The sequence below is a fragment of the Eurosta solidaginis genome, chromosome 2 (genome assembly GCF_040869045.1).
Source record: "Eurosta solidaginis isolate ZX-2024a chromosome 2, ASM4086904v1, whole genome shotgun sequence".
NCBI lineage: Eukaryota > Metazoa > Arthropoda > Insecta > Diptera > Tephritidae > Eurosta > Eurosta solidaginis.
Genome location: NC_090320.1, coordinates 75,954,855 through 75,972,609, shown reverse-complemented (window position 1 = coordinate 75,972,609; position 17,755 = coordinate 75,954,855). Strand labels below are relative to the sequence as shown.

The 17,755-nt window shown below is 40.1% G+C and overlaps 1 protein-coding gene and 1 long non-coding RNA gene across 2 annotated transcripts in view; both read left to right on the top strand.

Annotated features, from left to right (window-relative positions):
- Positions 1 to 1,812: 1,812 nt before the first annotated feature.
- On the top strand, positions 1,813 to 3,489 carry LOC137242218 (uncharacterized). The gene is made up of 4 exons (XR_010950133.1): positions 1,813 to 2,013; positions 2,100 to 2,142; positions 2,288 to 2,471; positions 2,533 to 3,489. It is a non-coding gene; the product is annotated as an uncharacterized lncRNA (long non-coding RNA).
- A 1,711-nt stretch (positions 3,490 to 5,200) lies between these two features.
- Positions 5,201 to 17,755, top strand: part of mRpS18B (mitochondrial ribosomal protein S18B) — a 38,405-nt gene continuing 25,850 nt past the window's right edge. Inside the window, exon 1 of the mRNA XM_067765780.1 lies at positions 5,201 to 5,232. Coding sequence (XP_067621881.1) covers positions 5,216 to 5,232 — 17 coding nt within the window. The 5' untranslated portion in view covers positions 5,201 to 5,215. The remainder of the gene's footprint in view (positions 5,233 to 17,755) is intronic.

Below are 17,755 nucleotides of genomic sequence, written 5' to 3'. Positions count from 1 at the left end.
GCGTATGCTCCTGAATCGGTGGGCGCACCGGGGTCGATTTCAGTGGGAATGGGTGTATTTGAAAATAAATAATAGAAGACGAGATTTATCGTTATAATGGATGTCATTTATTGGTTGAATATAAAGAATAACCTGGTTACAATATTACCTGAATATATATTGGCAGGAAAACGGCAGAGATCGTTGGCGGCAGATGTGAGTTGATTGACGGCTAAAATCCAAGAGGCCGGTTGTATAGAAAACTACAACCGTTGACCCGCAAAATCCTCCGTTTTGGAGGGGAAAGGCACTCATACATCAACCCCGACGTGCATATGCATTAGTGCTGACAAAAAAGCACATATACACGTGCATGTACATGCATGCGGCGGTGATGGTGTGGGTGGTTATAAATAAAATCGAGTATCGAGTATAGATTTGCAGAGTTGCATTGGGGGGATCGCAATCAGATGCGGACAAGTTAGGCATCCTGCCTAAAAATGCCGGGCCCCTTTGCGATACGCAACAATGTTTTCCGCCAATGACCTCCGCTGAAACGAGAAAAATGAATATAATACTTACACACTAACCTTAATCTAGATGAGGAGTTCGTCTGCAACGCAAATGGCCGAGAATCCTTTCCGACTTGCTTAGCATGCCACCTGAGCTAAGATGAAAAAATTAGCGGTTATGAACAGATAGAAGTGAATATTTCTTGCCATTGGTTTATACGTAACTCTTAAATATAGAAATTCATAACGTAATATATGTATAGTCGATGGCCAGTAAGGCTGGACTAAGAAGCCGAGGTCTCCGTTCCAGAATGGCACCATTTTTTTTGTTGTCCTTTGTTTTTTTTGTTCCGGATGGAGAGGCCGAGGTCTCCGTTCCAGATTTGCAGTTTTTTGGTTGGACGAAGAGGCAGATGTCTCCGTTCCAGACTCGAGGGTTTTTGAGGTTTTTCTGGGCTGGACGAAGAGGCCGAGGTCTCCGTTCCAGCGTCTAACGTGTCGTATCGCTCTCAGGGCGACTGTGGCATTTTATGGATGTACCGGGGCGAGCGGTCGTGAGGTTTGTTGGGTCAAGCGGAGGTGTTTTATTACAAAACGTATGTTAGGATAGATAAATTAAGTGCATATGCGAAGCATATTATTAAATACAATTTTTACCAAGCAGAGATACGTTATTTACGTTCACCTGGCATAAATTTGCAGCTTGGCGATGCGTTCTCCGCGACGCGTTCTATCTGTACGTACCATTATGCTAAATGTAACATGCAACCCTGTCTTGTATTTATTGGTCAGCTGATAGCTGGTATGGTGAGTTTGTGGCGTGCGAATATATATATACATATATGTATTTGCTTGCCCTTGAAAAACAAACTAGGTCACTGGGGCAGTAGCACACTAAGCCAGTAGAAACAGTTGACTTTTTTCAATTTCGGGATTTTGTCATGTCGGGAACCTTTCATTTCGGGACTCTTTCCTTTTGAGACTCGGACGCTTGATGATGGGCGCCCATATGGATTAAAAAATGCCGATCCCGATTTTGTGTTTTGCGGGTTTTCGGTACCGGGTTGCCTCTTTTTATGCAACACTAATATGATATGCCGAGCCAAGTAGGTATGCATACATACATATGTACATACCTTGGTTACATAGCGGAATGATACAAGGTGGCAGCATGGTGACATACCTACAAACATAAATAAAAATTCCATGTACTTTGTTTTTGTAAATTCGATGGACAAATGTCAAAAACGTACTGCACCGGAAGTTGATGTATCAAATCAAATAAAAAAAGTTTATAATCAGCTGTTCCATGCTGCCACCCTGTATCGTTGTGCCATGGTTGGTTACAAATATGCCAACGGCAAAAGACAAAACAAATGAACATTCATACACACCCGTGTATAGAATGTAAAATTCCAATGAATTGAAAGAAACGGTAAATAAATCTAATGATTTTTTTTCGTTCTTTCAATTCTTTAATTACGGCGCTTGGAGCACGACGCATGGCTAATTGAGGAAAATGGTAAGTAAATTTTAAGACTCGGTAATTTCGAATATATTAGATTATTATTTATTTCATACTTATAATTAATTTCCTTTTATTTTTAGGTTGCTGGCGTGGAGATCCCGGAGGAGATGGAGCTAATACTTGGTTTTGTATCGTATTTTTGTTGTTTATTGTAAGTACCGGCATCGCAAAAGGGGTGCTCCAACTGCGGCGTCGGCCGCGCCGGCAGTTTTCACACTTTTGCGATGTCCCTTAATGCATTTCTTAACGGATTTTTTCTTCTTTGCAGGTTTTGGTACAGAACATCGTGGCTGGTGCCACTGCGACGCATATTCTTCTTGGCCATATAAAAGCAATGAATAATCAAATGACTAACGCCGTGCGTAAAATTCATAACTTGCATACAAGTGGGGGGGCTGTGACTGTGACCGGTCTTAGCCAACTCCGTATATTGAAACATAAAGTTGGGGCAGGTTGGTTAATTCGAATATAAAAAGAATGTAACAAAAATTTATTTAATGTATTGCGAAAAAGGTGTATAGGAATCGGGTGGAGGGATTATTGAAGCAAAAATATGCCGGAGTCGTGCGATACACAAAAGACGGCTAATATTCATACGAACAGCTGATTGTGTTTATTATTGTTGCTGTGCGAAATAAATAAACGGGGCTCAAGGTCTTAGCTCAACCAGTTATATCTTTCTTACGACCGGGGACTATTCACAACATAAAGGCGAAAATAAATCTAACGAAATGCAACTTGCTTTGCGTCACGCCGCTATGAATATGACCAAGAACGCTTGACAAACATCGTCGAAGCTAATGCCAACTACCGCAGCAGTTTATTCAATTTCGGAAGGTCCAAACAAAACAAAAACTCGCACTTGGGAATGTCAAACAAAGCAATTGACAATAAACAAAAATCCAGCGTTATCAGTGATTTGCACCAGATGGCGCAACACTGAATAAATATAGTTGGTAAAAAGGAATAGAAGTAGCAAATTTGCCAGTCAAACAAACCACCGCTGTATAGCTAAATGGTTAGCGCAGCATGCCTAAAGCGTACTGATGATGAAGCACCCTTCGAAATGGATCTATCTGCGCAGCTATGGCAGGTTGTCTGAAAAATTTTCTACTTAATATTCCAAAAAAAAAATACAATTTTTCAAATTTAGAAAAATTAAAAAATAACAATAATTATCATTAGAAAAAAAAAAAAAAAAATATTGTTCTGGCCTTGAGCTCGAATCGAACCTTGAACCATTCATCAATAGGCCGATAAAAACAAAAACAATTGTTAATAAAACATGAGCACTTGGGAATGTCAAACAAAGCAATTGACAATAAACAAAAATCCAGCATTATCAGTGATTTGCACCAGATGGCGCAACACCGAATAAATATAGTTGGTAAAAAGGGATAGAAGTAGCAAATTTGCCAGTCAAACAAACCACCGCTATATAGCTAAATGGTTAGCGCAGCATGCCTAAAGCGTACTGATGATGAAGCACCCTTCGAAATGGATCTATCTGCGCAGCTATGGCAGGTTGTCCGAAAAATTGTCTACTTAATATTCCAAAAACAAAATAAAATTTTTCAAATTTAGAAAAATTAAAAAATAACAATAATTATCATTAGAAAAAAAATTATTGGTCTGGCCTTGAGATCGAATCGAACCTTGAATCAAAAACTCTTACGTTATCCCGCCTTCCCACTCAAAGATACTTTGAAGACCTTCTTTTTTAAAACAGTTGAACCGCTTCTAAATGAAGCGCACTAAACGCAGCTACAGAAGCCGTCAAAAAATTTTAAACTGGCGAAGGCGCTCAATTGCAAGCATTGCTTGAAACGGTAGAAAAATGTGCAGAAAATTGGTTAGTTGGAAGACGTTTGCGTACTGCCTACCTACAATATCGTGATCCAGTTACGGTATATGTTAGTCCAGCCATGACCTTTCCACCACAACGTTTCGACAATGATAATTCATATTTAAACTATGCCGGTAAAGTTGTACATGGTTTGGCATGTTATAAGCAAATCATTGATGCCGGTGAGATTCCCATTTCTAAAGTGGGTAAACTTGAATTGGATAATTCACAATTTAGTCGTGTATATGGTACATGTCGTATACCGATGAAGGGTGAGGACAGTATAGAATACAAACCAAAATCAAAGCATGTTCCAGTGCCGCATAATAATCATTTTACAAATTACATGTCTATAATAATGACGACGTTCCTTCACATCCCGAAGTATTAGCTAAAGAATTTAAAATGTAATGAAAGCAGGAAGTGTAAAAGGTGTGGAATTTGGTATATTAACAACAGATAATTGTGATAACTGGGCTGAGGCATATGATCTACTTAAGCCGGAGACATTGCTGCTTTATCGGTAACCGTATCGGTAACCTTTTAACAGCTGATTCGACCAACCTTATGAGAATCAATGCAATCGATTATTGGTGCCGCTAAGGTCGTAACCGTATCGTAGCCAACCAATTGGGTTTTGGTTTACCGTCGTAACGATAAACAGCTGATTACGTTAGGGATACGGATACAGCGATACGACATACGGCACCAATGACTCCATCTTAATGCAGACCGATGGGGCTGTGGCATATGATCTACTAATGCACATCGATGGGAATAAGGAACTTGTTAAAACTGTACAAAGTGCCTTGTGTACCGTAACATTGGGTGAATTCTCTGATGTTAAATATAATGAATTTTTCAATGAGGTGGCATTCAATTGATTCATGGCGGTGGGACATGTTTCAATAGCGCCAATCGTTGTAGGGATAAAACAATAAAAATAATTTTTAATCGCAATGGTATCAGTGGTTATCGTAATTAACATTCGCCTGCTGAAGGACAACCAATCGCTAACATCACGGATTATGTGTCCAATAATTTATCCAATGCCAAACACTCTGAAATGGGTGCGCGTGGAAATATTGTCCTATTTTGCTGAGATGCGCGCCGATTGGATGATCGCGGTTCATGGTATATATTTTGTAGTATTCTTTTAAGGAAATAGATATCTCTTATTTCTTTTATTTAGTCCTTAATTGAACATGTTTTTTCGATTATCCAAATTTTCGGCGTTATCGTATGGATGCTCTGCTTTGCCAACTTTTACCCCTATGAAGCTGAAGCTGTTTGTTTTGCTTTAACATACTCATCTCTAACCAATGAAATAGAAGAAATCATAGATCAGGAATGGTAATAAGCGATCGGTGAGTTTTTTAATAATATCTTGGGCGCTATCGGAGATAGAAGTTATGAATGTAAAATACATAAATATGCATCCATACGGACACTCACTGCAGGAAAAGAGATGAAGTCCTAACAAACTAATGCCTGTATTGGCAGCTAAGTAGTGATGAAATGTTTTATCACGAATTCATAACCGAAAGGTTCACCCAAAACCAAAAAATAGAATAATAATAACTAATAATATAACAGTTTTCGGGTCGACACATTTTCAAACCAAGTATGGTGACACTTAATTTCATACCGGCACTGTTTATGGCTTGAGTTTCCATAAAGGCAGGGTTACATTGCGCTTATGGCTAAGTGATTTAAATATATTTTCAAAGTTCAAACTTCAGTTAATGTTCTGACCAAACAGCTGAGCTGAAGCAACTTCGAGCTTCCCTTTTCAACAGGAATCTATCTAAATGTCAATGTAATTATATGTATCTAGAAGACATTTTCAAAGTGGCGAGTTAAATTAAATTACGGGAACATTTAACACAGTTGATGATTCTAACTACAGTTCCTCGTATGAACACTGGTACTTGGAGTCTTACCTAAATGATGTGTCACAATTCCGAACCGTAGATGTCCTCTGATCCGCGCTCCGGGTAAGGGGATGAATTTTGGTAAATTCTGCTGGCCTCGCGCCTTTGGCAGAGTGCGTAGGTGTTCTGTGGTCCTTGCTCGGGGTGAGCGAAGGAATTTGGGTTGATTTGTTGGAAGTTTGAAAATATAAAAGGCCGAAGGCCCTTAGATTCTGTGGCAGATCGGTTCGCCCTTATGCGGTAGGCTTTTCTGGTGTCCTCGTTCTGAGATAACAAGTGAATTGCGGGGTTTTCTGGTGCCCTCGCTCTGGGCGAGCGAGTGAATTGTGGGGTTTTCTGTTCAGGGGGCCCCCGGTTAGTATTATTAAAAACCTAGAAAATTCTTTTGATTTGTTTGCGAGCTTTTGGTAAGCTCTCCCGTGTCTTCGTGCATCTCGCTCCCTTTCCCCATTGCCCACCAATAGTAAGGTTTAGGATTCCCCCCGGTAGACTCGACACGAGACCGGGGGTAGAGAACAAAAAGAAAAAAAAAACGATATACATGGCTCGAGAGAAAACACATTCAGGAGTAGCGGGGCATCGCGGCGCATAGTTGAAATGCGTCTTCATGTCCCGCGCTCTTCTTCCCCATTGCCATCTTATAGTAAGATGTAGGATCGCCCTCCGGTAGACTCGCACCATCACGAGACCGGGGGTTGATTATAATTAGGGCCTCGGGAGAGACACAAGCTTAGGGATAGCGGGGCATCACGGCGCGTGGTTGAACGTGTCTTTATGTCCCGCGCTCCCTTACCCCATTGCCATAGCGTAGTAAGTTTTAAGGTTTCCCTCCGATAGACTCGCACCCTCATGAGACCCGGGGGTTGATTATAATATATGGCTCCGGAGAAACACAGGCTTAGGGATAGAGAGACATGAAGACGCGGGTTCCTGAGGATGCTTTGAGTGCTATCACTAACCGTGGGCCTCTGGTTTTAGGTAATCTGGGGAAATAAAATTTTGTGTTTTGTAGGGCGGAATTTGGCTCCTTACATTTCCTCCTCCTTGTCGTGGGACAGAAGGAGTACAAATTTCGTAATTGGTCTAGTTATTTGTCCCTTGGTTGTATGGACGTCAACAACACGCACACGGTTATCAGAGCCTGGGTGTGCGCTGACGATTCTCCACTCTTTGATAACAACTAGGTCTCCGGGTTTTAGATTAGATTGTGGATGTTTCCACTTGTATCCTTTCTGAATCTCGGTGAGATATTCCGATTTCCATCTTTTGCAGAAAGTGTGGTGCAGGGCCTTTATTTTCTGCCATTTGCTGATGATTGAGGCAGGATTCTCGTCACAGTCGAGTTCGGGTAACAGATGCCCACCCACGAGAAAGTGGCCTGGAGTAAGCGGCTCCAGGTCGGAAGGTTCATTGGACAAGGGACTCAGTGGTCTGGAGTTAAGTCATGCCTCTATTCGGCATAGGAGAGTCGCCGGGCGCGATTTTCTTATAATGGGTTTTAAAACTCTTTACCCCTGCTTCCCACAAGCCTCCCATGTGAGGAGCACCTGGGGATATGAAATGCCACGCGAGAGTTTGATGGCTTTATTTACTCATTGTGTCGTTCCTTGCTTCCCGCAGAAATGCCTTGAACTCCGATCTTAAGGATCGCGAAGCTCTGACAATGTTAGTACCATTGTCGGAGTAGACTTTTTTTGGGCATCCTCGTCTGGATACAAATCTGGCGAAGGCAGCCAGGAAGGACCCGGTACTAAGGTCGTTTGTCGCTCCAAGATGAATAGCTTTCGTCGAAAAGCAGACGAACAAACAGACATATCCCTTTGAAATCCTACACCCTCTACCTCGGTAAGACTTTATGTCAAATGGTCCGGCAAAATCTACCCCTGTATTTGTGAAGGCCCTAGCAAAGGTGTTGCGCTCCTTTGGAAGGATTCCCATGAGTTGAGTTTATGCCCGCTTCTTGTAAATAGTACAGACTTTACAATTGTGGATGACAGATCTAATCTTGTTTTTAACACGCGGTATCCAGTACTGAGTGCGAATAAAGTGCAGCATCAGCTGGTTTTCTCCACGGAGGGAGATCTTATGTATAAATTCAACTAGGAGTCTGGTTAGCCTACAAGTGTACGGCAGGATAATGGGGTGACGTTCGTTGTCAATCCTACCACCAGTTCTGATTATACCTTCAGTATCGATGAATGGGTTTAAGGGTAAAATCTCACTCTTCCCATGAATTGGTTTTCCTGATTTCAATTTGGCATACTCTGCTTGATAGTATTTCGTTTGGCATAAGCTATCAATCTTTGTGTTGTAGTTTCGATTTCATCAGGTGCTATTGAGTGAGACTGCCTATTGAAGGAAACTTTAGTTTTTGGATGTGTTCTGCAGAAAAAGCGAAAAATTTATGATATGACCCGAAACGCCCTTGAAAAGTCTGAGAACCTATCAAGGATGTTAGGGCTGTTATTTACTGACGTTGCATGAGCCTTTACACGATTTTCCTCAATAGACGTGTTATATTCGGTATCTTGTGCTGGCCAGTGGGAATTGTCTTCTTGCAGCCAAGAAGGTCCCTGCCACTACAACGAATTGTTGACCAAGTCAGACGCAGGTAATCCTCTGCTACCTAAATCTGCTGGGTTTGATTCTGAATTGACATGCAACCAGTCCTTATTTTCGACCATGTCGATGATCTTGGTGATCCGATGTGCGACGAAGGTTGACCAGGAACAGGGCGGCTTTCGTATCCATGGGAGTACGATAGTTGATTCAGTCCAAAAGTGGACTTTCGCTAGTCCCAATTTAAGGTTCCTGAAAATTGATTCGGTTATTTCCGCTAACATCACGGCTCCGCAAAGTTCCAATCGTGGAAGAGAAAGAGTTTTCACTGGGGCTACTCGGGTTTTGGCTAGAAGCAGGTTTATGCAGACATCATCATCCGTTTTGACGCGCATGTAAACGGCTGCTGCATAAGCCTTCTCGGATGCGTCACAAAATCCATGGATCTCGATGTCGGTTACTGGAAAATGGTTGACCCATCTAGGTATCCTTATTTTATCGATCTCATGGTATTGGCCGGTGAAGGTTTTCCATTTTTCCAAGGTACTGGTCGATACTGGTTCGTCCCAAGTGGTGCCTTCTAACCAAACACTCTGCATGAGTATTTTTGCCACAATGACCATTGGTGCCAGCCACCCTAATGGATCGGAAAGTTTGGCGATTGCCGATAATATCGCTCGCTTCGTAATGTTTTCGGGATTGTCCAGCGTCCCTGCTTTAAAATAAAATACATCTGAGTGGGCATTCCATCGAATGCCTAATGCTTTCACTGAACTGGTATCTTCGAATGCCAGGAAGTTTTCACTGAGGAGGTCTGCTGTGGGGATGTCCCTTAGAATGTTCTCTGAATTGGATGTCCATTTGCGAAGTGGAAAGCCCGCTGAGTGTAGGACTTGACGAATTGCATCTCTGGCTTTAATGGTCGATGTGATCGTATGACCACCCGCTAGCACGTCATCTACATACATGTATTCTCGCAGTATGCTAGCCGCTGTATGGTGTGAATTTGATACGTCGTCTGCCAGTTGTAGAAGCGTTCTTATCGCGAGATATGGAGCGCAGTTCACTTCGAAGGTAACCGTCTTTAATTCGCAGAGACTAATAGGGTCATTCGGAGAAGTGCGATACACAATGCGTTGAAATTTGGTGTGATTTTCGTTCACCCAAATTTGACAATACATCTTTTCGATGTCGCTATTGAAGACGAAACGGTATAGTCTCCATCGTAAGATTAATATGGGTAAATCGGCTTTTATAACTGGGCCTGGGAGGAGAACATCGTTTAAGCTATTACCGTTGGCGGTAGGGCTCGAGGCATTAAATACTATGCGTACCTTTGTCGTGGTACTTTCTGCTTTAATAACGGCGTGGTGGGGCAGGAAATAATTATCCGAATCGTCGGATAGGATATTGTTTTTTATTTTTCTCATATGTCCGAGCGTTTCATATTCCGACAACACTCGAACATACTCTTTACCTAATTCTGTGTTTTTTTATTAGCCGCCCCTCATTCCGGAAAAATTGAGAGCATGCTCGCTTCAGGGATGGTCCTAAATTAATATTATTAGGGTAATCCTGCCTGAATGGTAGTGACACGGTGTATCTTCCATCTTCATCACGTTTCGTTGTTTATTTAAATAATTTTTCGCAATACCTCTCCTCTTCGTTTAATATTTTGTTTTTGGGTACATTTTCTACCTCCCAGAAAGCTTTGAGTTGGTTGTCTAACGCAACCTCGTTGTAGAAAGACATAATTCTCTTCGTTGGATTCGCTGATTCGATACGACCGGTTAGTATCCAACCGAACACTGTCTCTTGGGCTAAGAGTGTGTTTAGCACATTCTTTTTTATACCGCTCATTATAATTTGGGGATATATGTCTCCGCCAAGTATGAGGTCTACGTCTTCGTTGACGTAGAACCTCTTGTCTGCCAAAACCAAGTCTGGGAATGCCTGCATAGTCATTGCGTTGATATGGCAGGATGGAAGATTCCCAGTGAGTTTCGATAGAACTAGTACGGGTGTAGTCAGGCTGAAGCAGGGATCCACTGGTGAACGTAATTCGATGTTGGATGCTTCTTTCACCTGAGCTGACACCGCATTTGTGATGCCTGAAACCTGGGCATGCATTTTCCTCGCTGGCAAATTGTTTCTGCGTTTCAGTCTTTCAGTTATAAAGGAACATTCAGGCCCAGAATCAATTAATGCCCGCGCGGAGAAGTCGGTATCATTATGGTGAATGTGTACGCGAGCAGTTCCTAATAGCACACCTGTGCTGGAATTGGCATGGCAGGATTTGACATTCTGGTTCGTAGAGGAAGGTGGTTGTCCCGACTCATGTCTTTTCCGTACCTGTGCCGAAGTTGATGGGGTATTATCCGCATTTTTGAAAGGATTGCGCAGTGCCGGTTGCTGAAGTGTGTCCGCATGCAGGAGCGTGTGGTGACGAGAGTGTTATTGGAACAGTTGTACGAACTGGTGCACCTCGTCATTATGTGTCCTGGGGATAAACAGTTCAGACAGCCATTTGTAGATTTAACGAATTTAATCCTTTCTACCGGGGTTACATCGCAAAAGCGTGAACAGTTGCGTAATCTGTGCTCCGTAGATTTGCACATTTTACACATTGATTTTGTTGTTTGCTTGGATACTTTTGTTTGAAAAGCACCAAGTCTTTTCGTAGAGGTTTCTGTCGATTGTCGCAACGCATTTGATTTTTCCACTTTAGAAGTGGCATTCCCTGTAAAACCAGACACTGTTTCAAGTGTCTGAAAACGATTAGACAAGAATTTGTCCATATCCTCCCACTTGGATATGTTCGTTTTGTGGTCAATGCTCTGCTCCCATAGAGCCAACGTATTTTCAGGTAATTTTGTCGAACATAAATAAGTAATAATCGCATCCCAATTTAAAACATCAATCTGATGGGTTTTAAGGATGCTAAATAATTATTTATGTCGCGCTGTAAGGTTTTGGTTGAGCTGCCGTACTCGCTATCTATCTTTTTTAGATTAAACAAAATTTGTAGTTGTGAGTTTACGAGAATCCGTTTATTCTCATATCTCTCACATAGGTTTTTCCAGGTTGTTTCGAAGCCTTCATTTGTCAAAGGTCATTTCTTGACAATGTCCTTTGCCTCGCCTTGAGTTTTTTGGTTAAGGTGGAACAACTTTTATACCGGGATTAGGCGACTGTTATTTTTATAGATGACCGTGAACAGGTCACGAAACGTTGGCCAAGATAGGTAGTCTCCCTTGAATACCTCAGTATCGCAAGCTGGCAGGCGGATACTATGTTCGCGCGCGCGTTCTCCCTCAGGTCGAACTGCCCTATCTTTTTCCTCCTTCAACTTAGTTTGAATTTCAGCCATGTTCGACATGCATCTCAGGAATACGGCATATGCCGCCTTATGCTTGATCTTGACCGCTGAAATCTTTTTTGTTTCAAGCGTGTCAGAGTCAAGTAACTCATCGAGGGCGGTCTCTGCTTTTTCCCACTTAGCTTCCAACTCTTTTTGCTGTATTGCAAGAGTGTTTATTGTGTGCAGAGCCGCATCCAACCAATAACAATTAAATACGAGAAACTTGTATTTATTGCTTTGAATTTGTTTAATCTTCTGACTTTGCAGATTATTTTGTGCCGTAAAACAGAGGGGAGCAACACCAATGTCTTTTGTGTAAATAAAGGGGGGCCACTCGCCACTTCAAAGTTAGATTGTATTGTATAATAAGTGCGCGCGCTGATATGAACTCGACGAAAAGTGTAAAAACGTGGGATAAATCTTGTGCAAAAACGAAAAAACTGTGTAACAAAAATTTATTAGAAAAGCTAGTGAAATTAACGTGATGCAAAAAAGGAACAATGCCGCAATAGAATGGCTTGAAAGTTTATATGAAAGTGAGGTTTTGTGCACCTCTTCCTTGTGCTGTATCCGGTGAGCCTTACCGCTGGTGTGGGGACAGACCAGATTGTCACAAGGACTCAAAAAAAAAACGTTGTATCGCATTTGTACTTATTTTTTATTTTTGAAACAATCATTACGCGTGTGGCACTTAGAATAAAGATCTTTTACACAATTTTGTTTATTTTTATAAATGTTAGTTTTTTATTAAGCTGATGCGGTCTGATGTGCGCACATCAGACCGCATCAGCTTAATAAAAAACTAACATTTATAAAAAAATCCATAAAGTGGTCAGCAAATAAATATAATAAATTTATTTTTATTATAACCAAAAAAAATTATGGCAAGAAATATTGCACTTACTTTTGTTTGGCGGTGGTTTTGCACGCTGTGATATAAGTATATATAACCTTCCAATTTTTGGTGGTCCAACTGAAGATTGTGACAAAATTCTCCGGAAAACTTTGTATGGCAATTCCTGCGATTTGTGCGGTCAGCTATGATCTTTTCTTGTGGACTGTAATTTAGGTGCTGTATTTTCAAATTCCTGGTGAGATAGGACCAAATGTTCGGCCGGGATGCGTATGCTCCTGAGTGGTGGGCGCACCGGGGTCGATCTCAATGGGAATGGGTGTATTTGAAAATAAATAAGAGAAGACGAGATGTGTCGTTATAATGGATGTGATTTATTGGTTGAATATAAAGAATAACCTGGTTACAATATTACCTGAATATATATTGGCAGGAAAACGGCAGAGATCGTTGGCGGAAAATGTGAGCTGGTTGACGGCTAAAATCTAAGAGGCCGGTTGTATAGAAAGCTACAACCGTTGACCCGCAAAATCCTCCGTTTTGGAAGGGAAAGGCACCCACACATCAACCCCGACATGCATATGCATGAGTGCTGACAAAAAAGCACATATACACGTGCATGTACATGCATGTGGCGGCGATGGTGTGGGTGGTTATAAATTAAGTCGAGAATCGAGTATCGATTTGCAGAGTTGCATTGGGGGGACCGCAATCAGATGCGGAAAAGTTAGGCGTCCTGCCTAAACAGAGGGCATCAATGCGTTGAACATAGTACAGGTCTACAAGTAGGATATGTAGCAGCACGCACATACACAGCCACGCTCACCTGATAAAATGCTTGTTCTTGTTCGTTTTTTTGTGGATGCTATTTGGCACTGTTGTACTTCTTAGGTCCAAGAAAAGTGTAGTACCTGCTAACGAAAACTGCGTAAAATTTTTATCGTAAAATTACAAAGAAATTCCCTTATTTGCTTTCAAACGAGCACTTAATTACATCCCTCTTTAAAATCCATATGTTTTGGACAATTTTAATTAACAAATTGTGATACTTTATTACGGGGACGATTGCTAAAACACGACCAAAACCGTCGGGGGAGGTACTATAGTACATTATAATATAGTATATTATAATAGACGCGTTTTTGCCTCGCTTCCAATAATTCGAATACTTTTTTGCCTTTGGACTATTGATAACAGGACAAAACGCATCTTTTCATTTCTCTTTCCACATTTTTGGACGGGTTATTGCAGTCGACCTCGGTTTCAAACTGTTTTTCACGGAGAACTTTTAAACGGGTAGAAAAACTTAGCACCCGTGTTTGTATTCTTAATACTGGAATAACTACGCGTCCTCAGATATCCCAATTCAAGACTTTTGTATAATTTTCTGTAGGACCCATATAGGCGCACTACATTTTCATACTAAATTCGTTCAAAAAATTTACCATCACAGCAACCCATATCTAATATTCCGATCCCTTTTTTGCTTCCCTGTGTCGCTTTCGACGAAGCAACCCCGGTAATTTTGACACTTCGTTCAGTGTCAAAACGCATGTTCCACGAAGGTTCCACTGGGTTCCACGCTAGTTTGACACTGACCGAAGTGTCAAACTGCCGTGTGTTAGAAAGGGAAAGAAATTGTTTCCCTCTCATACATATCATACTTGTAAACCTGTACAATGGCGTTGAAGGCTTTAGGAGAGGCAGTTGACCAATGGGATACAATGCTGCTGTATTTGTTTGAAAAGAAACTTGACCCTGACATTTTGACTCTTTGGTTCAGATTTAGGAGTTCCGAAAAGGGTGGAACATTTAAGCAACTAATGCAATTTTTAGAGCAGCGCATTTTTGAATTAGAAAGTAGCCATACAACAAATTTAAATAAAACGCAAACAAGATTCATTTATCGTCGGCAATCACAGCCAAAAGTTTATTCGTCACAATTTAGGCAATGTATCCCATGTGGAAAAAATCATGCCATATATCAAAGTGACAAATTTAAGCAAACGCCGGTTAGGTAGTGTTGACATTATTTTAGGTTCAGATGTTTTTGCAGATTGTGTTCTGAGGGGTAAGGAAGTTCATCCAAACGGATCACCTACAGCAATCGAAACAATATTTGGTTAGGTTTTGCTTGGAACGGTTGAATCAAGTCAATCATTTAAAATATTTGTTGCTCATGCATCTGTTGATTTAGGCAAGGAATTGCAAAAATTCTGGGAAGTTGAAGAAACTCCGCCATCAAATCAGGTTTTAACAAGTGAAGAACAACGGGCAGAAGATCATTAGGGGGACTCATGTAACCGTATAAATGCCTTATAAAGTGTGTAAACGTATAAATTTATCTAGTGCGTAAACGAACTGTCAAATTTTGTATGAAAAATCATTTACACAATTTGTATAAATGTACGCGCAAATTTCATTAGGGGGACTCATGTAACCGTATAAATGCCTTATAAAGTGTGTAAACGTATAAATCTATCTAGTTTACGCACGAGCTGTCAAATTTTGTATGAAAAATCATTTACACAATTTGTATAAATTTACGCGCACATTTCATTGTGTAAACGCGGTAAACTCAAAGGTATGCAACCTTGCAGACATTACAGCCGGCATTTTCATCAGAAATCTCCAACATCAGCAAGTAAAGGCGTTTTAGTTTTGATTTTTCACTTAATCTTGGTATTTTTTAATTTGTATAACAATCAAAAAATTTTTTTTGGCAATAATACAGCTGAAAAACAATCAAGTTTATCAAGAGTATTACTAGGTGCGTTCATATAACCGCGTGTGTAAATGGATATAATTTTACACCTTATAAGTTTATATGCTATCATGAGTCCCCCTATTGTGTAAACGCGGTAAACACAAAGGAATGCAACCTTGCAGACATTACAGCAGGCATTTTCATCAAAAATCTCCAACACCAGCAAGTAAAGGCGTTTTAGTTTTGATTTTTCACTTAATTTTGGCATTTTTTAATTTGTATAACAATCAAAAAAATTTTGTTTGGCAATAATACAGCTGATAAACAATCAAGTTTATCAAGAGTATTACTAGGTGCGTTCATATAACAGCGTGTGTAAATGGATATAATTTTACACCTTATAAGTTTATATGCTTGCATGAGTCCCCCTATTATTTACAAAATACTATACGAGAAACTAATGGTAGGTACGTAGTTCGATTACCTTTTAAAGAATCAAATATCGAGTTTGGTAACTCGAAATCAGCAGCATTGAAGAGGTTGTGTTTAATGGAATCAAGGTTTCGTAAGAATGGTAAAATAGAGGAAGATTACAAACAATTCATGAATGAATATGTTATGATGAATCATATGGAAAGAGTTGCAGAAACGGATATACAAAATGAATATTATCTGCCACATAATGCAGTATTTAAACCAAGTAGTACAACAACCAAAATTAGAGTAGTGTTTGATGCGTCATGCAAATCAACTAATGGCAAGTCACTTAATGATCAGTTGCTGGTAGGATATCCGTTACAAAAAGATTTATTTCAATTATTAGTGACATAGAAAAAATGTATAGGCAAATACTGGTCCATGAAAATGATAGATGTTATCAGCGCATATTTTGGAGGAATAATGTTAACAATGAAATAGAAGCATACAATTTGAATATGGTACATCCTGTGCATCTTTTCTAGCAACTAGAACTCTGAAGCAAATAGGTATTGAAAATACAGATTTGCTTCCAAGGGCGAGCCAAGCAATAATAAATTGTTTTTATGTAGACGATTTCATGTTTTGCGCAGAAGATCTAGATTCGGCTATTGCAATTAAGGAGGATATTTGCAGATTATTAATGCAAGCAGGTTTTCATTTACGCAAGTGGTGTTCAAACTCAGATCAATTTATGGCAAGCAGCAATCCAATTTATAGAGAATTATCAGAAGAGACAATTATTGATGATACTCAGACAATAAAAACATTAGGGTTGTTATGGGATACAAAATGTGATTCTTTTAGATATAGTGTTACCTTAAATGAATTACAAACGCGCGTAACAAAACGCACAGTATTGTCAGACATATCAAGGATATTTGACCCGCTAGGATGGTTGTCTCCAGTAGTAATTTCGCTGAAACTTTTTATGCAGAGGCTATGGTTGAAAGCCATTGGATGGGATGATGAATTGCCTCACGACATATATACAAATTGGTGCGAGTTAAGATTCAATATTCATGGTATTTGTATTATACGCATTCCTAGATGGATGGAGTATAATAAAGGCGCATTAATTGAGCTGCACGGATTCGCTGATGCGTCTGAGTTAGTATATTAACAGCTGTGTATTTAAAGGTTTATCATTCGGATGGCTCTATATCAACGAATCTCATAGCTTCCAACAACCGTGTAGCACCTATCAAGCAAATTTCTTTACCTAGACTTGAGTTATGCGCTGCACAACTTATGACAAAACTCATTGTCAAAATTAAATAAATTCTTGATGTTGACCAACTTACTCTGTGTGGTTATACAGATTCAACTATTCTGTTTGCTTGACTAAGCGATTTTCCACGGCGTTGGAAAACTTTTATAGCTAATCGTACTTCATATATTATTGACCTCATACCTGGTCAATTTTGGTATCATATTTCATCACAGCAAAACCCAGCTGATTTAGCAACACGAGGTATTAATGTAACCCAATTGATTGACAACAATCTGTGGTGGCAAGGGCCCAATGTATTACGAAAGAGGGACGAACTTGAACAACCTGTAATGAACCCAATCAATACACCATATTTAGAAGAAAGATATGTTGAAGTCTGTCATATTTCAGAAGTAAATTATATCGATTTGTTTGAGCGTTATTCCAGTTTTAGTAAATTACTGTTTGTTACAGCTTCTATACTAAGATTCGTAGGAAACTGCAAGCAATCTACATCTAAGAGCACAACAGGGAATTTAGGTGTAGCTGAGTTAAATAATGCGCATGATATTTTAGTTAATAAGGCTCAAATGGAGACATTTTCGGCAGAAATTTCAACATTGTCACTGGGTAAATCGCTTCCAGTGAAACACAAGCTGTTTGCTCTGACAGCATTTGTAGATCAAAATCAATTGTTGCGCGTAGGTGGTAGGGTTCAAAACGCGAATATAGCGTATGATCAAAAACATCCGTTAATTCTTTGTAAAGAAAGTGTTTTTTACAAAA